Source organism: Meles meles, chromosome 11, assembly GCF_922984935.1.
Source record: "Meles meles chromosome 11, mMelMel3.1 paternal haplotype, whole genome shotgun sequence".
Classification (NCBI taxonomy): domain Eukaryota; kingdom Metazoa; phylum Chordata; class Mammalia; order Carnivora; family Mustelidae; genus Meles; species Meles meles.
The window spans coordinates 81,378,633-81,405,482 of record NC_060076.1 but is presented as its reverse complement, the minus strand read 5'-3'; the positions used below and the strand labels follow the sequence as shown (position 1 = coordinate 81,405,482).

At 43.9% G+C, this 26,850-nt stretch overlaps 1 protein-coding gene across 10 annotated transcripts in view; it reads right to left on the bottom strand.

Moving 5' to 3' along the window:
- PRUNE2 (prune homolog 2 with BCH domain) overlaps nt 1-10,639 on the bottom strand; it is a 260,718-nt gene extending 250,079 nt beyond the window's left edge. For all 10 annotated transcript variants that reach the window (XM_046023988.1, XM_046023991.1, XM_046023994.1 and 7 more), the window contains exon 1: nt 10,456-10,639. In XM_046023988.1, coding sequence (XP_045879944.1) covers nt 10,456-10,491 — 36 coding nt within the window. In that variant the 5' untranslated portion in view covers nt 10,492-10,639. The remainder of the gene's footprint in view (nt 1-10,455) is intronic.
- Between the last annotated feature and the right edge of the window lie 16,211 nt (nt 10,640-26,850).

Genomic DNA, 26,850 nt, shown 5'->3' with positions numbered 1-26,850 from the left:
ATTCCACCTGCGCCTCTCTTCTTCTCTCTCTCCTCCCATTTCCTTCACTCCTACATGTGTCTGGGGTATAACCAGCAGCTTTGAGGGCCGCGGCTAAGTGGACAGACTCAGGAGCAAGAAGCAGGCTTGGCACCGACTCCAACTCTCCTCCACACTCTCTGTGTCACTGCAGTGAGTCACCCTACTGTAAGATCGACTGATCAGTCAGTCATTCAAGGGCTCCTTAAGGCCTCCAGCATCAGACTAACAGCTATGAAGACATCCGTCAAACCAAAAGTTGGGTCGACAATCTTTTTGGTTAAGTAAGGGACAACTTCAAACTTTTTTTGAGATGTATTCTCTTTATTAAAAATTCATGAAGTTGCCACAGTATTTCTGACCACTGTAAAAGCCAGTCGCACGCCAGTGTTCCAACTAGCTTATCAATCTTTTGTGTTCCTTTCACGGGGGTACGCAGTGAGCAGTGTCTCCCAGCTTGTCCAACCAAATCAGAGCCGGCCGAGCCACAGATTTTCCTCACAGCTGGTTCTCAATAATATTCGTTGATGACTCAGTTGTCTGAGGGTTTTTAATATAAAACGGTCGCCACGAAGAAATAAACTTCTCTCGGGTCAAAGCGGACTTACCATCCAATCCCCCTATAAACCTGTCAAGTTGTTCACTTTTCATTTAAAGGGAATTAAGTGTTCTGGGAGATCGGGGGGCAGAAGCACTGGAGTCTATGAGAAGGGAGTCCTGGAACTGGAGGCGGCTGGTCTGGGAGCGAACTCTAGCTCTGCTTTTCACTGGCAGTGAGAACGTGGGCCAACTTCCTGACTCCCTAAAGCTCGGTTTCCTCAACTGCAAAAGGAGGATAATACCGACCTCACAAGACCATTGTGGACATTCAGTGGAAAAAACAGATTTCATAGAGGGAAGACAGATTTCTTAGAGGGAAGACAGTTCACCAAATTTTAGGTGAACTAAAAAAAAGCTAAGAATTAAGAACTGTTCCTGTTTCTATGAAATGTCAGTAGGGCTTCCTGGCTCTCTTTTCCACCTGTGATCTCTTTCATGTTTTTATTACTTTATACTGCTCAGCTCTATGGATGGAGAGCATATTCTCATCTTAGGACATTCACACCCACAACGGCCCTAAGAGGGGTGTGCTACTATTGTTCTCATTTTTAAAAAAATTTTTATTTTAAAGATTTTGTTTATTTATTTATTTGACAGACAGAGATCACAAGTAGGCAGAGCGGCAGGCAGAGAGGGAGGGGGAAGCAGGCTCCCCGCAGAGCAGAGAACATGATGAGGGGCTCCATCTCAGGACCCTCTGATCACGACCCGAGCCAAAGGCAGAGGCATAACCCACTGAGCCACCAGGCGCCCCTACTATTGTTCTCATTTTATAGGTTAGAAAACCGAGACTCAGCAAGGCTAAGTAACTAATGTCATCTGACGAGTACATCAAAATGGCAAAGTCAGGCTTTGAAATTAGGCATCTGGCTCACACCATCAGCCACCATGCCAAAATGCATTTAAGGGAAAGAAGTGATGAGGAAGACAAAAGGATCTCCAAGTTTCCTTCAAATCTAAAAATGCTCGATGAAATTCTTCCCAAACTTTCCTGCTTTGGCCTGGCAGCATCTACTATGGGCTGCATCCTGGACTCCAGGTTATGGGCTCAGGTACAGGAATGTGAGATAACTGCTTATCCGGGGAAGGCATTGCTCTTTAAGGATGAGAGCAAAGATACAGTTTTGATTGTGTTGATTGATGTCTAATTTCAACTACATGTTTTGAAGCTCCCACACTATTTGCAATCACGAAAAAAAGCTAATTCCCAGATGTGAGTAGATAAACTCTGAATTACACCAGACCTGTTGCCCAAACATGTTCATGATCATAGACATTATTGTAAAATTTATGTATTTATTCTTGCCAGGGTTCAAAATGATAAGCTGCTTGTAAAAAACAAAAACAAAAAAAAAAAAACTAAAAAAAATACAAACTTAGCAAAAAAAAAAAACCCACACACATTAAAACAAGTATGACAAGGTAGAAACTAAGCATAAGAATAAGAAAAATGTGGGTGCCTGGGTGGCTCAGTGGGTTAAGCCTCTGCCTTCGGCTCAGATCATGATCTCAGGGTCCTGGGATCGAGTCCCGCATCGGGCTCTCTGCTCAGCAGGGAGCCTGCTTCCTCCTCTCCCTCTGCCTGCCTCTCTGTCTACTTGTGATCTTTCTCTGTCAAATAAATAAATAAAATCTTAAAAAAGAAAGAAAGAAAGAATAAGAAAAATGTATTATAGAAATACTAAGCTAAGGAGTAAGCATCAACATAGCTTTGAGCTTCCTGGCCGCCAAAGCAAGAAATAGAAAATGCATGGAGCCAAAGATATGCAATTTTTTTGGACACCACTGTTTCTAAAAGACTCTTGCTTCATAGGCTAATAAGAGTACCCGGGAAAGTCTGGTCACACCGCTGAGAGTTCGATGAAGTGGAGGACCGTGGGCACAGCTCTACAACAAATAGCGCACTGGCCGGAGGAGGGGTCTGCTTCAGGACAATGCATGGGCTGATCCCGTGCACGAGGTCTGCAGGGTCAGGGCTGGACAGAAATACTAATGAGACTAATCTGGAATGCCCGCACCTTTCCTCTCAAGGACTCTGAAAAGCTTCCCTGCCAGTCCCTCTCATGCCATTAGTACTACCCCAGAGGAAGCAGAATCCGCTGGGCGTACCTGGTGTGGTAGCCGGGATTGGGGAAGAGCAATTTCTACTCTTTGAACCTCACAGAGGAGGATCTATGGCATGAATCACCTCCATTTGCTGATCTATCCAATGCGGTTTTGCAGAGGCTTTTAGTGACGATTCCCTTCCTTGCTTCTCTCCAATCCACTCCCGCTTAAATTCAACCAGTATTTGCAGATTCCCAACAGTCATGCATAAAAAGGCCTCATTCGTTTGCAGTAACATTTTGTATGAAATACAGACTTTGTGCAAAGTGCCGGATGGCACTCCTTGACCTTAATTTTCTCCCCCGCTTCTAGGAAAACCGACCTTGGTTTGCGCAGACTGTCGTCGGCCCTTCTTCAGACTCCGATCACTTGGAGTCAGCATGTGTCCGTCCACTTTTTCATTTTTATGGAGCCACTATAATGGGTTATGATTTGGGGACCAGCACAGGCATGGCTCACGGTCCCAAGAAGCACCTGCAGCCGGCTGCAGCCCCAAAGCCCAGGATGCTGGAACAACCGACCAGTGTGTTTGCTCATCGTCCACCTCCGGGTCCCCACAGGTTGAGAGAATGTCCTCCCTCGTCTCTTTCTAAGGAACAGACTTAAGGACTCCCTGACAAGAAATGAAGGAGAGAAGATCCGCATGCGGCAGCTCATTAAGGTTAACTTAACTGCAAGGGCCAAACTGAGAGCCTACTCTGCTATTTTCAGGAGGTCATCAGCACTGACGAGACCGAAGAGAATTTCTGTCCGATCTGTGATAACCAAGTATTGCTTTGTACCACAGACGGCCAAGTACAAGTTGTACAACGCGAGAACGATCTTTGTGCGGACAGAAGGAGTCCCTCATCTGGTGACCCGTGAGGCTTGTGCCATCTGCTGCCCGGATCGCCACATCAGAGTGACTGATGCCATTCAGGCTGGTCTGGACACTGGCACACCAGACACAATGGCCAAACGGAGCAATGGGTGCAAAACTCTCCAGGTGGGGCGCCTGGGTGGCTCAGTGGGTTAAGCCGCTGCCTTCGGCTCGGGTCATGGTCTCAGGGTCCTGGGATCGAGCCCCACATCGGGCTCTCTGCTCCGCAGGGAGCCTGCTTCCCCCTCTCTGCCTGCTGCTGTACTTGTGATCTCTCTCTCTCTCTGTCAAATAAATAAATAAATAAATAAATAAATAAATAAACTCTCCAGGTGACATAATTGGAAGGCTCTTTGTACTTAATTAACGATTATATGGCAGGATTAACTGCCAAAACAAACAACTTCCTAAACATCGGGCATTGCACCAGGCCCTGCTGTACAATGGTGAACAAAATCCAATAGACAGAGACCTGTTTTTTTACTCTGATTAATCAAACAAACATCCCCAGTAGAGACAGAATGACAAGTTGCGGTAAGAGATCTAAAATCATTACCGGAAAACCCAACGTGGAGTCATGAAGTGGAGGAGGTGGAGAGGGAAGAGGTCCCTCAGGGAGAGGTCCCTTCTTCACCTCCTCTGAAGAAAGGGTGGGTGTTACTTATGCCAAGGAGGAGGAGAAGCCCGAAGGTGCCGAGCCGCACCCTGGGTCAGATCCCAAGGTCCTGCTGCAAGTGCCGTCTGTTTTCCTCAGAGCAACAGAAGGGTCTTGAGGTTTACAGAGGGGCAAACGGTGCTTTCACAACGCTCTCCCTGGCAGCAGTGGGAGAGTGCGTTACTGGAGACTGGCGAGCCCACCACTGCTGTCATCCGGATGACTCAGGGATGCCTGGGATAAGGTGGGTGGGAATGGGGTGGAGGAGAAGGAAGTTTCCAGCTGGAGAAACTTGGGTGGATAATAGTGCCATTGGGTGAGATAAGAAACTGCAGAGAGCCACAGGCTGGGACAAACGGAGGGAAGCAGCCACTGTTCCCAGGTTCTGTGCTGAGGACTGCTGAGATAGTATTTTGGGCTTTACAACAAATCTGCAAAGTGGGTATCATTATCCCATTTGTCAGCTTAAAAACCCAAGACCAGGGACACCTGGATGGCTCAGTTGGTTAAGTGTTGGCCTTGTTCTTCTTTTCCATAAAGAGTGGTTGAAAATTTAAAATATCTATGAGTCAGAAATATTCCAATAAAGGGATGCCCGGGTGGCTCAGTCGGTTAAGGGTCTGCTTTTGGCTCAGGTCATGATGCCAGGATCCTGGGATCAAGTCCTGCATTGGGCTCCTTGCTCAGAGGGGAGTCTGCTTCTCCCTCTGCCTGCTGCTCCCCCTGCTTGTTCTCTCTCTCTCTCTCTGACAAATAAATTTTTTAAAAATCTAAAACAAAACAAAACAAACAAACAAAACTAAGACAGTGTTGTCAACTTATTTTTTCCAACCCAGACTTTGTGGGTTGGATTTTTCAGAGCAATTCTAGCACCCACTTTGCCTCCCAAGATCTCTTAAGAAAAAAGATTACCTTTCCCTGGAAACCAAAGCCCAAAGCCACAGGGCTCAGATAGAAATGCACCTGGTACATTGTCAGAGATTCTGAGTAGGCTAGTCTGAGACTTGGGGCAGGGAAGCCATGTACAATTGTGCAGGTTGTGTACTGCTCAAGCCCAGAGGATGTCAGTCATATCAAACTCCATGTGAATGCTGGCCTCCTGACTATGTCAGTCCTGCCCCTTCCCAGTTTCTCTTCAAAGATGACTCCGAACTCTATGACTCTCCCATAAACCCCAGGGTCCAAACAGAATCAGTGGCCAAGGCAACACCATGCACTTCACCTCTGGAAAGAACCAGATGTTCTTTCCATTTTTGCAGCCTTCATCCAGACACAGGTAGTTCCCCCTCACCCTTTTCTCTGCTCAGCTAGCACTTCAGGGAGGAGTAGATGTACAGGGAGAGTGATATCTCTATCACCATGCCACCATTGCTTACAAGAGCTCTCTAGACCGGCATCCCAAACCCCAAACAATGTTAATATCTGCCCAAATAAATGTACAAATAGAAATAAACATGTTATACCAAAGCTCTCGTCTTTTTATCTGGTTAACATCAAATATTCCCAAGTCATTAATTAAACGGTTTCCTTGCTCACCTAATCACGTCCTCCAAGACCCAAGGTTCTGAGTAGCAGTGACTAATTCTTTTCACCTTTGAGGCAGACCAATCCACTGTGAGATTTACACTGAAAAAGCCGACTCTTCTCCGTAGCCCCTGGGGCTGGATAATCCACAGCCCTTGGTCTGAGCTGGCTCTGGGACTAAAGCAATGAAGGGCTCTTCTCTCCAAAGGGTGGGGGGAGGTACCACATTCACAGAAGTGCTTTGGATTCCTGGTCTCCTGCCTGCTCACCAATGCTCAGGCAAAGTCTCAAGTGCACCTCGCTGCTGGTGGGGAGGGAGCTGATCCCCTGGTCTGTGATCAGCTCAGCTCCCCAAAAGAAACTGCTCAGACAGGGGCTCCGTCCATCCCTACTAGTCCTCACCACGGCAGCCCTTCCAAAGTATCTGCAACAGTCACTTTAGAGACGCTTTTTATGGATGAGCCCCACTTTCCTTCCCATAAAGGAATCAGGAATATATTCCTCCAACTTCCAATCAGGACGATGACACTGCAAACAGGCTGCGGGGGTTTTTCTTTCTTTTTAACCACCCCCCCACAACTGGAATGTGGCTGCTCATTTAGACTTCCAAATGTGTTTTCTTGGTCCCTATGCCACGCGCCAGAGAGTCTAAGTTGGCATTTGGGTCACGCGGAATTTCGCTCCTGTACGCGTCCATCCACTTGGTGACTAATACCCGCTGCGGAACAAAGCTCTTCACCTGCAGCTGTCCCTGCGGAAGGGACAGAGGCATTCCTCAGACTGTACTGGCGACCCTATCCCCACCCTCTCTTTGAAAACAGCATTCCTGAGACATGGATGTGCTCTGGATCCTTCCAGAGGCAGCTGACACTTCTCCAACCCAACACCCAAGGCTGCCTAGTGATCTACATCTTAGGGCACGTGGATGGCAGTGACCACCCCCACCCCCCGCCATCCATTAGCAGCTGCTTGAATTGCATCAGCTGCTGGGGTCCAGGCAGTGGGAGAGGCTCAGTAGCCAAGTGCGGGAACCTTGGCTTCCCACCAGCTGGGGCCCTGGGACTCTGATGCTTCATTAATTTCATTTCTTCCTCCCAAAGTTCATGGGAACTTAGACCATTTACTGTCACCATGAGGTGGTCTTGGCCTGAATACTTTTCCAAGCTGACCACTGTGAAAGGGGAGGATATTTCCCAAAATCACAGCGTAGAGTGGGCGGGGAACCCTCTTTCCCTCCCTTCATCAATTTTTCTACCATAGAAATGCTACAATGAATAACGAAGACACCACCATAGAAATGGCAAAAACTAAAAGTGGAAAGCATAGCTAAAACTTCAGGACAAGCCTAGAACTACAAGGATTTGATCTCTGTCCCTATTGGAGCTCTGAATGGGCAGGTGGAAGAAAAGCCAGGTGGGCACTGGCAGGAGAAAAAGAAAATGTTTTTCTTCTCATTTGCGGCTCTAGCAGTGGGGTCCGAACCGGAAACATAGCTGAGTGCTCACATCAGGGGAATGCAAGCAGGTAAAAAGCATTGCCCACACTTCGGTCAGCATCTCTTCCGTCTCGGGGGTCTTGCTCTCATACTACTTACTCTACTGTCTTGTTTAATAATCATTGCATTAATTTCCTATTTGTCATTCCTATTTGTCAAGAAGGTGCCATTTTGGGAGACCATGCTTGGAGTAAGGGACCACCTCCCTTGCTGCCCTCCACCATCAGTGATGGTTATCAAGAAGACCTAGGCACCCGAGCAAGTCCTGACCAGGTAGAAAGCAGGCCCCCAGAGAAGCATTTGAGTGCCAGGAGGGATCCCACTGAGGCCACACTTGGGGGTCTGCTTTTGCCATTTCTTTTAAATACAGCATATTGTCAGGAAGAAGGGTATGTATCAAAAGGAGAGATTTAGGGGAGAGGGGGCCGGGATTATGCCAGTGAATATGCCTCAGCTTAAGGGTCCACAGGAGCAGAGTGAACTGTGTGCTCCCCCAATTTCAACAGAAATAAGCCCCAAACTACCCAATAAAAATCCAAAAGCATTCCTCCCCCTTCAAAGATTTCTGATCCACACCAGGACCTGGCCTAGAATGGGGGAGCTTTTTCTCTCCTCACAATGACAAATGAATAATAAATGCTCCTAGTCAGGAGGAAAAATGATGCACACTTTCTCCAAAGTTTTGATCATTGGAAATTTTATCCATGACTAAGAGTTACTCCATTTTGCAATTTAAAATGTCTTTTGTCTATTCGAATGACCTGGTTCCAACGATGGTGAGGTTATGTTAGGACTTTGGAAAGAACACTGACGACTCCAAACTATTAAAAGATACACATCATGACTACAGAATATCGAAGCAAGAAGTCAAGTAGGTAGGAAAAAGCCTTTGCAGCTAGACTTTTATGCAGATAAGCTTATATTAACTCCTGACTGAAAACAGCTTAAACAGAACACCTAAATTCTAACTAATTCTGGTATAATTGGACCTAAACAAAAGCCAGCACAATTTTCTTCTCCTTAAAATGTTCCCCAAAGTATTAGCCTGTTTTTTTTAAACAGTACTAATTTACTATGAATATACTTCTCACAAATGAATGTCATAATAATTGACTTAATATTTTTCTCCAAAACAAAGATCATCCTCTAAAACAGAAGGTTATCTACTCTGATAGTTAATGTTGCAAATTAAGTAAAAATTTTATTTACCTAGAAAATATCATTTGTCAGGAGAAATATGACACCCAAAGTGACCAAAACACCTTTTCTGTGGCTATGAAAAACAATCTGTGATCTCTGAAAAGAAACCTATTTCGAGAAAAAAAAATTAGCCGTAGTTGTCCTTCTGGCTAACACAGGCAACTAGGAACAGTATCTCAAGCTACCACTTCTTTCTCCTGCCTTTTTTTTTTTATATAGTGTAGAGCAAATTGCTCAGCTAGTGAAGGGACTCGGTAAATAAACTTACCCATTACTTTCAACTGATTGCTCTGAAATAGGAAATCTTTCCGTTCCAGCAATTGTTCTTCAGAAAGGAGGCAAATCTCTTGCTCACATCATACCCCACAGTCTATATGTTTATTGTTAAAATACATGTTTGAGGAGTGGAACGCAGGTGCAGCCTAAACCTGCATGTATCTATGACGGCCCATTCATTTTCACCCACCAACAAAATAAATAAATAAGTAAATAAGTTGGCATGATCGACTTTCCTTTTTGACCACTTTTCACTCATTGTTAGGTTTAAAAAAAACACAAAAAACAAAAAAAACCCAAAACAACAAAAAAGAGAGAGCTCACGTATACCAGCAGAAATGCACACAATTTCTGAAATCTCTATTTTCCTTCACGTGCTCAAGTAAAACTATAAGGGGGTCAGCCATAAACACAGAAACGACCACCAACTTTCTCAATTCTGAAATCCCCACTGACATTTGACTCTCCAGGAGGCTTAAGGTACAAAACAAATTACTTACATTAGTAGTAATCAACTCAGACGGTCTTTTAAAAGATAGAGTTAAATCACTGTAAGAATCACACTTGGGTCTACTCTCCCTTTGTTGTGCAAGCATAAATACGTTATGGGAATAACCTTGCAAATACCCTGCCGTGTGATGAAGATGTCACCTTAATGCAGACTTTGTATTTTGTCTTCTATGAAGGTTTAAAGGTTAAAGGCATCATAAATGATGCATTTCCTCCTATGCCAGGCCCAGGAAAGATAATTTCACTGTTCATTAAAGATATTGCTTGTAAATGAGCAGAGGTTTTTCCCTAAGTGTTGAAACAGAAACATTTCCATTATGTGCATTACCGCTATGCTGGAGAGCCAAGATAGTTTGGAATTAGGAAGCTGCTGGAGTCTCTTGTTCTAGAGTATGTGGCAACTGTCAACACACACAATAAAATCACAGTTCGCTCTTTGGACAGTGGTACAGCTGTACCGGGCCAACGAGCCGGTCTGCTCCCAGGAGAACAATAGTCTGGCAAACCCCACATCATCAGCAACAGTTGGGGTTTCCCCTTCTGCCTCTGCCCAAATTACAGATCTGAACAGGGACTGGGAGGCGCGCGATTCACGCTAGCATGTCCCTTACTCCTGCAATGGAGCAAGCTCTTTGTGAGGGATGCCTGGGTAAACTCTGCCTTTGCCTCGCACATCCTTCCCAGCCAGCACCCTAACTTCCTTTCTTACGCTTTGCCACCATCTCCAGCTAAAAGCATAGTTCTAAAGGATTTTCTCCTCCCCTTTCCACTTCGAGGTAACTGCATCCGCAGAAGGCGGGGCTCATTTTTGAAAGCAGCACCACACCCATTAACTCTCTTGCCTTCAGAGGCAAACTGCAGTTTGGCTCTACCTCTTTCCAACCTCAGACCAAACGAACCAAAGCTAGACACACAGGACCCAACTTCTGCCAGGTCGACCACCCCCGGCTCAGCACTCCGCCTGCCTGTGGGCGAGGATTCTGGAGACAGACTGCCTGCTGTAAAGGACCAGAGTTCCAGAGATTCTTTCCAGGGGATAGCCCGCATACCCTGACAACTAAGTGGCAAAGTTGTTATTTCCGTCTCTGCTGCAATGCCCTTTCCTCTTCATCAGCGCGCGCGCGCACACACACACACACACACAGATACACACATCCAGTCGCGCACACACACACACAGACACACGCACATAGCATTGCTCCCCCAACTTACCAGTTTAGATTTGGCGCGTTGCAAAAATTCTTCCATGTCTCCACAAGAGGTTTGGACAAGGGGTACCCGGCGGGGCACAGAGGAAGATCTCTGCCCGCGGAGAGAAGCGGGGTCTCGGGAAACTGGCCGGCCTGAGCGCAGCGACCGCTGCTCCCTCCTGCCGCTCAGAGGCGGCTGAGGCTGTGGCTGCGCCCTCGGCTGTCGCCTCCCAGGGCTTCCCGCCCCACCCTCGCGCCCCCGCCGCCCGCTCTGTGCGTCTGACTCTGCCCTAATAAGGAAAGTGGGTGTGCCGCCCGGGAGCCCCAGGGCGCGCCTCGCGCGCGCACTGGCACGCGCCTGCGGGACCGGGACTCGGGGCCGGGACTCGGGGCCGGGGCTCGGGGCCCACGCGCGAGGGCGGGGGTGTTGGGGGGATGGCGAGGGGCTCCTCCGCCAATCGCAGGGCCCCGCGGCGGCCTCCTGACGTGGCGCGCCGAAAGATGCTGCAACCATGGACAGCGCCCAGAAGTGCGAGCCAAGTGCAAGGGGCTACTGCAAAGAGAGGCTCTGCCGCAGGCACCACCGCTGTCAGCCAGGCGAGGTGGGAAGTGAGAGAGGGGAACAGAGGTCCCACGAGAGCCCCCCTCCTCGACCAGCGCCTCCCTGGCTGGCTGGCACGTTACAGAGAGCTCTAGCAGTCACTTAATGAGCTGGCTCTGCGGACCTGGCCAGGGGATGCATTCAGCTAGACTGGGGGTTGGAGGGTTACTGCTGAGCTAAAAGCAGTGCGACCTTGATGGAAAATAATCAGAAGAGCAGGCTGGGAGGTTGTGCTTGGATGCATCTCTCCTCCTTACCCTCAAAACACACCCATCCAGCAGCAGGCATCTGCAATTCTCCCCGGCTAGGTGCCCTTATGTTGGCCCTGGGCTGAGGCATAGTTACATCGCTCTGCAGTCCCCATCTGCTCTCTCTGATCAGGAGGCGCTGGGGCGATAGAACCTTCCTACTGCCTAAGGGTCTGTGTTTCTACCAGAGCCTCAGATAATTTCTATGCACATTAAAGTTTAAGAAGTACTACAATAAACAAATGTATAACTATGAACCTTATCTTAAGCCATGAAGTTTCCCTGTGTGTGTTCCCTAGCCTTATCAAATCCCAGGAATCTTGGGCTTTCTCTCACATCTGGGCTGTAATACTTTCCTGCCCTCTCACCAGCCCTCACTGCCTGGCTAACTCAGGCTTCAGCTGTCAGCTTGAAGATGTGGTCTCAACCTTGACACCCAGGGTTTTAAAAATACTGATTTCCAGGTTCTATCCCAGACCAAAGGATTCAGTGTCTCTGGGAGAGGGGCCACAGCAACAGTGTGAAAGTCCTCCAGGTGATTCTAATGTGCAGCCCAGGTATGAGCATCTGGTTCTCAGACTTTAGCATAGATCTGAACCACTCAGGGATCTATTAAAACACAGATTTTGGTGTCTCATCCCCCAGGATTTCAGGCTTAATATGTCTGGCTTAACACACCCGTTTTAATGGTCTCCTAGGGTTTGCTGATGCTGCTTAGAAATTATCTTCCACAGGAAGCCCCTCCAACCCCAACCTACTCTTCCTTCCCAGCCCCCACATCGAGTCAGTCACCTCACCCCTGTTCTGCTACGCCAATCTATATTTTCTATTCTACTGTAACTTACTCGATTACTTGTATGTGTTCTCCTCCAGGCTGTGAGCTCCATTAGAACAAGGACTTTGCCTGTCACATTCATGGATGAGTCCCTAACACAGGTCATGTTATATACAAATCCTCAATAAAAGTACTTTAGTTACTAAATGTACATATGGAAGGTTTTTGGTGCTCTGTGTGTGTGTGTGTGTGTGTGTGTGTGTGTGATTATCCAATTATTTTTCATTCAGGAGGACCCACTGAGAAACCATCAGTAGAATCTACAGATCTGAGTAAAGAAGAGTGATAGGAATATTAAGTTCCATTTACATTCAGGTGATGAGCTGTGTGGAAGTTGCAGATTCTATCCGTTTCTTTGCTGACTTAAGTAATTTAAAACCACTCAGGTAAAACAAGTGTTTTGTCAGCCTTTAAATCAGGGAAGTTGATCACAATTCAAGTAACACTGCTGATAAAGACTCCCCAGAATTTCTTGCCTCTGACTCCATCGAGGAATTTAGTGACAATTACATAACAGTTTTATTCATTTGACTTTTGATTTTAAACATTCTGGGTAGCTATTATACAGCCTGGAGAATTTTTTTTTAATCCTGATGGATTTAAATTCTAACATCTAAGAGTTTTTCCTCTGTCAACAATGTCCCTACGTAACAGTTCATCAAAATGTATCTCCTCCAAGAGGACTTCCTGAATGGACTACTCGTATTAGAGACCACACACTCAGTGGCATAGAGTAACTTGAATTTATTTTATCGCTGGGTAGGTCAGAAGTTTGACACAAGTCTCACCAGGCTAAAAGAAAGCTTTAAGGTCAACCAAATTGCATTCTGCTCCATTCCTTTCTAGAAGCACTAGGGCAGAATCTTTTTTTTTTAAGATTTTTATTTATTTGACAGAGAGAGAGATCACAAGTAGGCAGAGAGGCAGGCAGAGAGAGAGAGAAGAGGAGGAAGCAGGCTCCCTGCTGAGCAGAGAGCCCGATGTGGGGCTCGATCCCAGGACCCCAGGATCATGACCAGAGCTGAAGGCAGAGGCTTTAACCCACTGAGCCACCCAGGCGCCCCAGCAGCCCCCATTTCTTGATTGGACATATCTTCCTCTGTCTTCAAAGCAAATAATGTTGCACCTTTCTGACTATTCTTCCACGGCCACCTTTCCTTCTGACTCTCTCCCTCTACCTCTCTGTGTCTCTTTTTAGGGACCCTTGTGATTACATTGGACCTATTAGGATAAACAAGGATAATCTCCCTGTTTTAACGTCAGTTGATTAACAACTTTCATTCTTCTTTGCTGTGTAACTTAACATATGCAAAGGTTTTAAGGATTAGGTTGTAGGCATCTTTGGGAAGCCATAATCTACATACCATACAACCCACACCCCAAGTTATTTGGTGGCTATCACCTTTCAGTCCTCAGTATTTTATCACTCCACAGCAGCCAGAAATCTATACCTTTAACTAACTCTAATTAGAAATTGCAGTGGGTTTGCCTGGGTCTTCAAAAAATACTGCCACTCCAGCCCCGATTCCAAAAACCCTGAATTAAATCATCTTGGGAGGAGTCCAGGTATCATTATTTTTTTAAAAGTTCATCAGATAATTCTCTAGTCACTGCTGGGAACTGCTGCTGAATTTGCATTCCACTATCACTCAGGCACAAAATGTAGAGTCCGCTACAATCTATAACTTTCTCCTACCCCTTGTGGCCAAATAGTTTCCAAGTCCAATGTCCTCAACCTCTGAAAAGGCCTCCATCAAATTCCCTCCTTCTGATCCAAGTGCTATCAGCATAACCCAAGGATTTGCATCTAAACCTAAAGTCGATTCCTCTTCTCAATCGCATCCTTTGCTCTGGTTAATAAAACAATCCTTTCCTTTACTCCTCTCTTCATTCTCAGGTTTCTTGACTCCTAGTCTCCTCTCATTGAGACCCTTATCTGAGTTCTCTTTATTTTGTAATTAATTATCTTGAGTAGATTCATAGAATAGTTGTTATGGACTAAATTGTCTCCCAAAATTCATATGTCAAATCCCTAACCCACAATGTCATGGTATTAGGATGCAGAGCCTTTGGGAGGCAATTAGGTTTTGATGAGGTCATAAGGGTAGATTGCCCATGATGGAATTGGTGTCCTTATAAGAAGAGGAAGAAGGACCAGAGCTCTCACACTTTCTCTCTCTACCATCTGAGGATATGGCAAGAAGGAGCTGTCTGCAAGCCAGGAGGAGGATTCTCACCAGGAACCAAATCAGACAACACCTTGGTCTTGGACTTCCTGGCCTCCAGAACTGGGAAAAATAACTGTCTGTTGTTTCACCTGTTGATTTATGGCACTTTGTTTAACCAGCCCAAGCACAAAAATAAAGGTAGTGCTGGGAAAAGGAAGACTATAGGGATCATCTAATTCTATACTCTTATTTTACTGTGCAAGTAACAAGGCCCAGAGTAGTTCAATATCCTGCTTGGGCAAACAGAGCTCCTTCAAAGCAGAGCCAAGGCTAGAACTCAGCTCTTCATCATTCATTCCTTCAGCTTTACAGATCGTCAACTACACTTAGATGGGTATTATCCTTCACCTGTGATGTAAAAGGCAAGATCTGGGGCACCTGGGTGGCTCAGTGGGTTAAAGCCTCTGCCTTCGGCTCAGGTCATGATTCCAGAGTCCTAGGATCGTGCCCCGCATGGGGCTCTCTGCTCAGCTGGGAGCCTGCTTCCTCTTCTCTCTCTGCCTATATCTCTGCCTACTTGTGATCTCTGTCAAATAAATAAATAAAATCTTAAAAAAAAAAATAAAAGGCAAGATCCTTGCTCTTAAGGAGCTCATGGTCCAGTCACTCTCATACAAAGATAAATGCAGTGATCAAGAATTGCACCTGGTATTGTACTAATGGAGATACAATATGGTGTCATGGCTATAATTTGGATTCTCATCCTTTCTGTGGTAGATTAAACAAGGCTGCAAATTATTTGACACTCCTCCCAATGACAGGTCAGGTCTATGTTCCTGTCTTTTAACCTAGGAGAGCTCTATGACTTCCTGAACAATGACATATAGCAGAAATGACACCATGACAGTTTCTGGGACCAAGCCTTAAAAGAGACTGGCAGCTTCCACTTTTGGTCTCCTGGAATACTAACCAACATACTGTTGGAAGTATGGAACACTCTTGGAACCTAACCAACATACTATGAGGAAGTTCAAACAGCTACATGGACAGGCCCACATGGAGAACAACTAAGTGCACTGGCTAACAGCCCAGTTGTCTGCCATGTAGGTGCGCCATCTTGAAATAGATTACCTAGTCCTAGACAAGCCATCCTCCCTGATGTCCTGTGGAACAGAGTTCAGTCTTCTCCACTGAGTCCTGCCTAATTCCTGACCCAAAAAATCATAGAATATAATAAAACAACTGTTATAAGCCATTAAATTTCTGGGTAATTCCAGGTTTAGTAACTTTAGGTAAGGTAACCTCTCTAGGCTTTAATGTCTTCCTCTATAAAATAGGAATAATCCTCCCTCTTAGGATTGCTGTAAAGTTAAATGCAATAATCCATGCAAAGGGCACCATTCCTGGTCTACAGATGCCATTACAGTCATCACAAAGGATCGGTCAAAGAGAAGAGAAACTTAATAGAGTGGCTAGAAGTGGAGACAAGGGTATCCAGGAGGAGAACCCAACAAGGGAGAAATCTCTGGGTGAACTGGAGACGCATCAGCAGTGACCAAAAATGTGAAACTGTTTTATTATTTATGGATACATAGTATATATTATATGTAATACACATAATACAAAGGTTATATTATAATTAGTGTCTGTCCTATAGCAGCAACACCTCCTAGAAGTTACGCTCCTTTGGCAATCAGGGCTTCACACGACGACACACCTGTTTCAGAGAAAATCACTCCAGATCCTCCAGCTCGTCATGTTTCTCTGCACATCTCTGCCTGCACTATTCACTACTCCTGAAATGTGCTTTTGGGCAAGCTCCTTGACCCCTGTGATTATCTGTCTCCTCATCTGTGAAAAATGGAGAAAATAATACTTGCCCTAGCTACTTTACAGGATTATAAAAATTCAGGGGCGCCTGGGTGGTGCAATCGGTTGGGCATCCGACCCTTGGTTTTGGCTCAGGTAGTGATCTCAGGGTCCTCAGATCGAGCCCCAAGTCGGGCTCCAGGTTCAGTGGGAAGTCTGCTTAAGAATCTCTCACTTCCTTTCCCTCTGCCCCATCCCTGCTCTCATCATCACGCTCTCTTAAAAAAAAAAAAAAAAAAAAAAATCTTTAAAAAATTAAATAAAAACAAAAATTCAAATGCTACCATCCCTACACATATTGGAAAATGTTAACAAGAGAAGGGAGAATAAGGAGATCTTTTTTTTTTAAAGATTTTTATTTATTTATTTGACAGAGAGACACAGCGAGAGAGGGAACACAAGCAGGGGGAGTGGGAGAGGGAGAAGCAGGCTTCCCGCTGAGCAGGGAGCCCCCTGGGATCATGACCTGAGCCGAAGGCAGATGCTTAACGACTGAGCCACCCAGGCGCCCCTAAGGAGATCTTTTTGTTGGGTTTACAAAAACACCTAACAGACGCCATGCTTTAAAGAAGCTGGAGTGTGGTTGGAATGGCAACTGCTGACTCACCATCCAGGCATATTCCCGTGTGAGCTTCCTTACTGACCAGCCACACTTCTGACAGGTGTGGTTTCCTTGGCAAGGATGTGTTATATTTGCTGCTTGTAAATTATTTCATGTGACAAAAGATGTTCAAGACACTGTGCCTCTCAGACTAGATTTAAAAAGTATTTCATGTTTGTTTCAAGGACAAGGACCGAAGGGACTAATGTGCATTAACTACTTAACTAACATGTGTTAACAAGAGCTGTTCATTTAACTTCCAAGCGATTATCCAATGCCTGCTTTTTTGCCTTGTGGATGGTCAAATGCTCCCATTTTAGCCAACAGTATCAAAAGAAATTCATTTTTTTGTCTTCATGTATTTGGGCAAGAATATCCATGTTTTTTACAGTACGCTTTGCAAGGCTTTTTGTTAAAGGAGTCCGTGTAGCCATAATCCTCTCTGAGCTTTCTGTTAAGAAAGAAAAGGGGGGATTACTGGAATTGGCAGTGGCTCTTAGAGCGAGTGGCAGGGTACAGATCACTTGGGAGACCGCCCTGAGAGTCAAATGTCGGCTTTGAATAGGGCACATATCACTTGCGTCATTTCTGGGAACCACAGACATCTTGTAGAATAATGAATTTAATTTGAAAGGACAGCAGAGGAGAGCGGAAGCACTCTGGGTGTGTGAGTCATCGGGATAATGAGGCAGGGGCCCTGCTTTAAGATCTGCAGACCTGCGGAAAGAGGAGCGATGGTCTTAATGTCTCTGCTTCACTTCGTTATTCAGGTCAGGCGGTGTGAGTCTGACACACTCTCCTCCTACAGGAAGGTATCTCAATGCCTTCAAAACAATACTGCATGTTTCAAAGTTAAGAGTATAAATTTTAACTTATAGTCCCATCATTCATTTCCACTGGGGAAAGTGTTTGGCAGGGAGAGTGGAATATGAATAATTTTCACGTCTTCGGAGTCTACCTACGTGATTTTTAATCCTTGCAACAACTCAAGTTTGGGAACAACAGAGACCATGCAACAGACTCTATTTCAGAGGTAGCAAAGCCGAGGCCGCAAATTGTTCATTGACATGCCCAAAGACTGAAATCGAGACACTAGATTAAGAATTCCAAACCATTTTGGAGCACCTGGGTGGCTCAGTCAGTCATAAATAAATAAATCAGGGTCCTGGGATGGAGCCCCATGTCCAGCTCCCTGCTTGGCGGCAGTCTGCTTCTCCCTCTCCCTATGCCCTTCCCTCCTTGCTCATGCTCTTTTCTCTCTCTCTTTCAAATAAATTAATTAAATCTTTAAAAAAAATTTCCCTTTTGATTAAAAAAGCCAACTTTTTTTGAGCAAGAAATATCATTTGAATCTTAGAGCATTTAATCCTCATAACAAAAGTATAAAGTAGTATAAATATAAAAAAGTATAAAGTAGTATAAATGTGCAAACTGAGGGACAAAGATGCAATGTGCCTTAAATTACCCAAGTAAAATTATCCAAGTAGCCAAACCAGGATTCGAACTCAGTGATGGGGTCCAGAACCCAGGTGTTGAACACCTACCTGCACATCACTGCCTGTTCACTGCTGCACACCTGGAAAGAGGAAGCTGGAGCCTCAGGAAGAAAGAAGTATTCACTGCACTACTTTTCCAGATGTTCTTCCTCCACACTCAGGAATGAGCTCACCTACCCGATTCTACTTGACCACACAAAAGTCACATCTATTATCTGTAGACGCTCCAGGAAATTCACCAGACAGAAAGAGGTGAATGTCCCCAAAACGTGGGGATCATAGTCATTAATAATTCCTACCAATTGCACTACTGGGTATTTACCCCAAAGATGTAGTGAAAAGAAGGGCCACATACACCCCAATGTTCATAGTAGCAATGGCCACAACAGCCAGACTGTGGAAAGAGCCAAGATGCCCTCCAACAGAAGAAAGGATAAAGAAGATGTGGTCCGTATATATGATGGAATATTACTCAGCCATCAGAAAGGATGAATACCCAACTTTTGCATCAACGTGGATGGGACTGGAGGAGATTATGCTGAGTGAAATAAGTCAAGGAGAGAAAGTCAATTATACGGTTTCACTTACTTGTGGAACATAAGGAATAACATGGAGGACATTGGGAGATGGAGAGGAGAAGTAAACTGGGGGAAATCTGAGGGGGAGATGAACCATGAGAGACTGTGGACTCCAAGAAACAAACTAGGATTTTGGGGTTGGGGTGGGGAGATGGGTGAACCTGGTGGTGGGTATTAAGGAGGGCACGTATTGCTTGGACCACTGGGTGTTGTATGTAAAAAATGAATCTTGGAACACTACATCAAAAACTAATGATGTATGGTGACAATATAACACAATAAAAAAAATTAAAATTAAAAAAAATTTTCTGCCATAGATTACAACTCAGCTGAACAACTCCTTCTTTCCGTCATGTACTCCTTTACCCAGCCCCCATTCTCTCCATCATACCCCACCTGGAGTAAGTGGATACACGGTAGAACAAAGCTCAAAGACTAGAATTTTAGTCCTCTAAACAGTGATTTTAGCATCTCCAGGTGTTTGTTTCCTAGGAAAAATTAGAGATTTGTGTGGATGTTTCCAAAAATTAAATCCGAATTTAGAATTTAGAATTCTTAAAATTCTAGTTACAAAACTAAATCATGCAATCATTATATACCCATTAAGAACATGGAAAAAAATTGAGGAAAAGTTAAGTTTTACTGTCAATAAAAAAATCTTTCAAAAACTTTGTAGCTTTATATGTTTGTGTAGAACTCAGAGGGATCCTATTAAGGGGGCATAAAAACGTTCACTTGCCAAAATGAATGAAGTGTTTTAAGGAACATCAGCTTATATCTCATTAAGTAAGAGATGTAAAGAAACAAGCTTGGAAGGAGAAAACTAGCAGAATTCGTTAAAGGTATCTGGTTTCTTATGTTTCAAATGCTGATGTCCTCAGAGGATTTATTTATTCATGACAGAAGGCCTTAAGAAACGACTCAAAATTCAGGTTAAAAGATGCTGCTGAGCTGTTTAACAAAAACTCTTGGTCTGTCTCCTTATACAGTGGTGACATTTTACTCAAAAAATAAAAAAGGAATCACTATTCAGTGTGTTCCCAGAAATACTGTATAGAAAGTAGTAAAATATTTTTTACAAATCCAGCAAACCACTGATTTAAATGACAGCAAAAACCAATTTGCTCTACATTTCCCTACTCTAAATCTTTGCATCATAAGACCACTGGAGTTTCAGAAGGAAAGGAAGAAAATCCAGTTACATTAATGCAGAGCCCTAGTGCCCAGCCTCTGCCTCTTTGCTTCTATTTTCTTCAACCTCAGCATCACAGTAAAGGGTTTGCTTCCCAACCAACATCTCTATCAGGTTCTCCTTGATCCACTCTCTAGATTATGCCACTTGGAGGGGTGCCTGGGTGGCTCAGTGGGTTAAAGCCTCTGCCTTTGGCTCAGGTCATGATCCCAGGACCTGGGATTGAGCCCTGCATCAGGCTTCTCTGCTCAGCAGGGAGCCTGCTTCCTCCTCTCTGCCTGCCTCTCTGCCTACTTGTGATCTCTTGTCAAAAAAAAAAAAAATCTTTAGATTATGCCACTTGGAATTAAGCACAGCTGGGAAATGCTGCCGTCCAAGTACTCTGTGTCCTCCCAAGGATTCATGTTACTGTCCCACCAGACCTAGCTGAAACCTTAAAGTTCGGGAACAGATACTACCTTTTCTGGATTCTGGATTCTTTCTCTGTTCCAACCCACAACACCTTACTTTCCATGAATAAAAGGAAAAAAACATCCTAAAAGCAATTTTAAAATGTGGAGTTGGTAGGCTGGGGAACACCTATTTTATTATCACTCCAAACCTGCAATAAAAACCTAATTTGGGGGCCTCTGGGTGGCACAGTTGGTGGAGTTGGACACTCAACTGGGGTCGTGCCTCAGGGTCATGGAATCAAGCCCTGCATAGGGCTAGGTAACTTGGTGTGGAGTTGGCTTGAGATTCTCTCTCCCTCTGCCTTTCCCCCACCCTCTCTCTGTACCTTTCTTAAATAAATCAATCAATCTTAAAAAAAAAAAAAAACACCTACTTTGGTCATTTGCTCATTTAATGATAAAGTGATACAGGTCCATTTGCCCCCATAGTGTAGTTAGTTGAAAAAATCTTATGTACAAACCATAAGAAGGAAGTCATTGTTTGTTTTGTTTTGTTTTGTTTTTTTAAGTTGTCACAGAAACCACCAAAAACATTCAGTAACAAGTGGCAACTTTGGGGGATGGCAAATGTTTTATGCCATCTTAAGGTTCATAGCCGTGATACCTCCCTCCTGTGGAACTATGGGGCTCCAGAGGACAGGGCTTTGGCCTTACTCCTCTTTGTAAACCCCCCACCCCCATATCCAGGGGGAAAGTGCCTTTTTTATAATAGGAAATAAATACAATAATAATTGTCAACCAATTCCTTTCTAGCTGAAGCCTGAAAGAAGAGAGGCTCATTAGCCAGGTAGAAATAGGAAGAAATTCAGTGAGTTTTGAAATCTTTTATTTGGTTATATAAAGGGATCAAAATGGTGGTTTTCAACTGTATTCAAAGATGGTGCCTTTCAAAATTCTGACGCAGGTTAGCATAGACCTGAAAAACACTGATGGAGAGACACAGAATCCCTAAAGTTAGAATAAAGAGTGAGCCTTTGGGGTGCCTGTGTAGCACAGTCAGCTAAGTGCCTGACTCAGGTCATGATCTCAGGGTCTTGAGATCAAGTCCCACATCCGGCTCTGTGCTCAGCAGTGCAGTCTGCTTAAGATTCTCTCTCCCTCCTTCTATGCCCCTCCTCATTGTACACACTCTCTCTCTGTCTAAAATAAATAATTTTTTTTTTTAAAAGTGAGCCATGGGGCACCTGGGTGGCTCAGTGGGTTAAGCCATGGCCTTTGGCTCAGGTCATGATCTCGGGGTCCTGAGATCGAGTCCCACATCAGGCTCTCTGCTCGGCAGGGAGCCTGCTTCCCTCTCTCTCTCTCTGCCTGCCTCTCTGTCTGCTTGTGATCTCTCTCTGTCAAATAAATAAATAAAATCTTTAAAAAAAAAAAAGTGAGCCACATATATATATATATAATATATATATATATATATATATACATATATAATATATGTATATATATATATATATATATACACAATGGAATACTATGCAGCCATCAAAAGAAATGAAATCTTGCCATTTGCGACGACGTGGATGGAACTAGAGGGTATCGTGCTTAGTGAAATGTCAATAGGAGAACAACAACTATCATATGATCTCCCTGATATGAGGAAGTGGAGATGCAACATGGGGGGTTTGGGGGCAGGAAAAGAATAAATGAAACAAGATGGAATCAGGAGGGAGACAAGCCATAAGAGACTCTTAGTGTCACAAAACAAACTGAGGGTGACCGGGGGGAGGGGGGTTGGGAGAGGGGGGTGGGGTTATGGACATTGGGGAGGGTATGTGATATGGTGAGTGCTGTGAAGTGTGTAAACCTGGTGATTCACAGACCTGTACCCCTGGGGCTAATAATACATTATATGTTTATAAAAAATTTAAAAAAATTTTTAAAAAGTGAGCCACAGAAGTAAACAGGAAGTCATCAAGATATTTTAAAATAACCTCAAAAATACATGTTAATTGTGATTTCAATTCCTCAAATATTTGTGCATGCAAATGTGCCCATTCAACAGTGAATAATTAAAACTGAGGCAAAGAGTAACTCTGCACACAGCAGAGGCAGTCTGGAATACAGAAACCTTGTTAGGGGAGGAGGAAGATGCAGGAAACCTGATTGGGATAAAGTTTCTTCCCAGAAAGGACCCAGAGAGGGTGGGTGTTTAAGAAAGCAATAATTCTAAATGGGGGAAAGACACCTAGAAGGAAGGGGAAGGCATCAAGGCTTAGTTTGATCTTCACAGACATGGCTGTGGCAAATTCCTGTACCTAGGGATGATGTTTATTATGCTCCTGTTATGTTCCAGACACGAGAGATACCACCAGGCATGTAGTCTCATGGAGACTGGGTAGAGGGAGAAAAACAGTAAGCAACTAAATTAATTAACGATCAGTTCAAAATATCAGAGGGTAGTGGATGGTATGAGAAACAGCAGAACGACATAATAATGATTGGGGGAGGGCCAGGTCTACTTCAGATTAAGTGCCCAGAGAGTCTCTACTGAGACTCAAACAAGAAGCAGCCAGACATGTAGAGATGGAGGGAAGGCACCCAACGCAGATGGAACATGACAAAAATGGGCTAAGAGAAGGCGGGCCAGTGTGGCTGTAACACCCAGCACAAGGAGAGAAGCAGGTATACTCAGATAGAGAGACAGGGCCAGCTTATTAGGGATCTCAAGGTCAAAGTAGGATGTTAGAATTGTATTCCAGATAAAATAATAGTGGGAAACCATCAGAGGAGTCACATGACCTCATGTGTGTTTTTATAAAGGTCACTCCAACAGCTATGTATGGGCAATCCTGCTATGCAGAGGAGGAAGAGTCACAGACCTTTCAGCGGTCCATCCTGACCTCTACCCAAAAGATGAGGATGGCTAGGACCAAGAGAGGGAGCAAGGAAGATGGAGAAAAAGAAGACAATATAATAATAGCAACAAATAATAAAAATATATTTTGAAGGTAAAGCCAACTTAGGAGTAAAATAAATTCAAACATCCATTAATTGATTAAATACTTTTAACACTATATATATATATATATATATATATATATATATATATATTGACACAACGGCATTAGTGATGCTAAGATGCATTGTACTAATTGGCATATTCCAGCCATTGGGAAATTGACCACTAATTTCACAAAATGGAAACTACCACAAGAGCCCCCCCCCGCAAAACAAATCAAAATGATTTAATGTAGTAGACATTGGAAATTTCTTGACTGTCTACTATTTGAGCATTCTTCCTTTATTTGGGGGATTCTTAGAAAGAGCAAATTCTTGGTGGAAGGTACACACCCTGTCCATAGTAGTCACTGCCAAACATTCTCATGGTAGCATGAAATCCCCAATTATTCTTAGCATGGTACGTTTACAGTTTTCATTCATGTATTATCTGATTCCACACTGACCAAGCAGCCTTTGGTTATGATTTGTTTCTACACAGAGGTCTGTCTACAGACAAAAGAGTAAGAAGAGGACTAGCATATTTTTGGTTGTCTAAAATGGGCCAGCACTGTGATAGAAATCTGAAAATATGGTATTTTCTTCCACTTAGTCCTTAAACCATTCTTACCAAGTTGGTCTTAGTGGTTTTACTTTACAAATTAAGGAAGGAAGGAAGGAAGGAGGAAGGAAGGAAGGAAGGAAGGAGGAAGGAAGGAAGGAAGGAAGGAAGGAAGGAAGGAGGAAGGAAGGAAGGGGAAGGAGGGAGGGAATCAGAGTTAAAGGTGACTTGCCCAAGATCACTTAGCTAGTAAGTAGCACAATCAGACTACTCAGTTTGAATCCCAGTTAATCCCCAATTTTTGTGTGTAGGTCTGCTTCATGCTTTGTAGACCTGATTTGGGGAGGGGGGGGGGTAGTCAAGAGAACTGGGGAAAAAAACAAAACAAAACCAGCTGAAACTATCTCAGTGATTTACATTTAAAAGGGCAGGAAGTTAAGATCAGAAAAGCTAGAGGTAGAGGAAAGAGAGAAGAGCCAGAGTGCAGATAATTTTGGGAGAATTAACAGAATTTCAAAAGATGAGAAGTGGGAATTTTAGTCAACTGCCATCTGTGATGTGCAAAATATGGGAAAAGGGACGAGAGAGGGAATTTTAAGAAAGTATACTGTGTACCATGTACGAACTTCCTCTTTGGTGCATCTTCATGAAATTTCAGTAGCTGTTTTCAATGTGTTGGGGGATACCTGACTGTTGCTTCCTTTATGAGGGCACCATTCACATCAACCAGGAGGCAACCCCAGCCTTTTGTAGGTTACCCGAGTCTCTTCCAGAATTTTCTGCATCACACAGAAAGGGATGCTTAAATCTGAACTCAAACCTAGACCTGTCTGACCCCCGTGTCTCCAATCACACAACAGTTACTTCTAAATAAACAAGAAAACAAAATATCCCTATAGTTTCTTCTGGCTCACACAGTTTTAGAAGTTTCCAGTTGCTACCTTTCTACCTGAAGCTCATGTAGTTTTGGCTAGAGTCACATGAAATACATTGATAATTTTCACAAATTTAATTCTGTAAACCTGGCAAAGGGAAAAATAAAACCATTTAAATAATGTTAGAAGAAAGCTAATCCCCTAGGATGTGCTCCATTCATCCTTATCCTGTGATTGCTTGTTATGTCTGAATCACTTATTCAGACATAGAGAGAAGCATGTGAGTGTACTTATAAATGTTTTAAGGCATTTTCTAGGGCAATTTTAACTCTACTTGACTGTAATCTTAGTGACTGACTTGATAGAATGCAGTCCTACTGAACATGCCATCCAATGCTGGGTGCAAATAGGGACAGAGAATGCCAACAGTGCACTCAAGGAGATAGCCCACTGCGTTCCAGAACACAGTAAGTGCTCAATAAATGTCTGCTAAATGGATGATGAACAAATAAACAGATAAACAGGATGCCAGAAAACCAACACCCACATGATGGTTCAGTTCTAGTCGCATGCCTTGGTTTTCCTCTTGGTACCAACAGAGAACCAGTGATTCGTGAGGCCAATGAATTGATTGGCAAGGAGAACTGAAAGGCGAAGTTTTCTCCATGCATTATTAATTCCCCTTTCAGAATGCCCATCCAGTAAAATGGAAATTATGTCTCCTTCTCCCACCTCCCAGCCCTTCCCCCAATTCCAACCTACTATCTTGAAGCTATCTTTTTAAACCTTTTTTTTTTTTTTTAAATCATCCCATCTAGTCCAAATGTAGTATCCTAGGTATCAGGATTTTTATCAGGGTTTCTCTTGGTATACTTCCTCCCCCTCCAAAAATGTATGTCCTAACCCCTAGAACCTGTGAATGCGACCTTATTTGGAAATGGGTCTTTGCAGATATAATTAAGTTAGAGTTCTCAAGATGAGATCATCCTGGATTTAAGGTAGGCCCTAAATCTAATGCCAGGTAACCTTGTAAGAGAAAAGCAGAGGAAGATTTGAGACATAAAAACCGAACAGAGAAGGTAATGTGAAGTTGGGGGCCGTGGCTGGAGTGATGTTTCTACAAGTCAAGAAACACTGGCAGCCACTGCAGCTGACACCTTGGTTTTGGACTTCTGGCCTTCAGAATTATGACCAAATACATTTCTGTCATTTTAAGCCACCAAGTTTGTGGCAATTTTTAACCCCAGCCCTAGAAAACTGATACACTCGGTGACTACACTGTCCACTTCTAGCCAGTGTTTGTGACAATTCTTCACAAGGGAATGCTGGAGATAAAAGCCTAGAAAAAAAGATTTCTCCAACTCAAGTAGCAAACATTTCAAAAGCATGGATGGAAAAGATGTTTTGGGGGGTACGGTGGTGATTTCCATTGTACCCTCCAACTTACGATGGGTGGGTAGTTGTCATTGACACTTACAAGAAAAGAGAGAGCAGTGTAGAGGCTCTACAATTTGAAATGCCCCATAGATGATCAGCATGAAGGGCAGCTCCAATCCAGAATTTGATATTACTTCATATTTTTATTACTTAATACAAGATACATATTTTATAGATGACTTAAAGATCATTGGAATTTTCCCAATGACTTGGCAATAATATTTGATGTCTGGGTATAAGTGAATTATAGCCTTTACCATAACAGAGCACAAGCATTCTCCCTTGGCATAATCTCATAAACAGCCTCTTACATCACCATTGCTCTCTTCCAGTGAGAACCAAATTAGAACGTACATAAAATACGACATCTTAGCATTGTGTTCTCATTCAGCATTCTGTGCAAGCTAGATCAAATGCTTCTTACAAGGGAGTTTAGTTTCTGCTGGTCAGGTTATTTTGATTCTGGTACATTTGCTAGGCAGGTGAAGTGGTTCCATAGGATCTCTGAATTTCAGGGTTTACAAATTGAATCTTACCCTTATACACCCCCATTCTACTGATGAAAA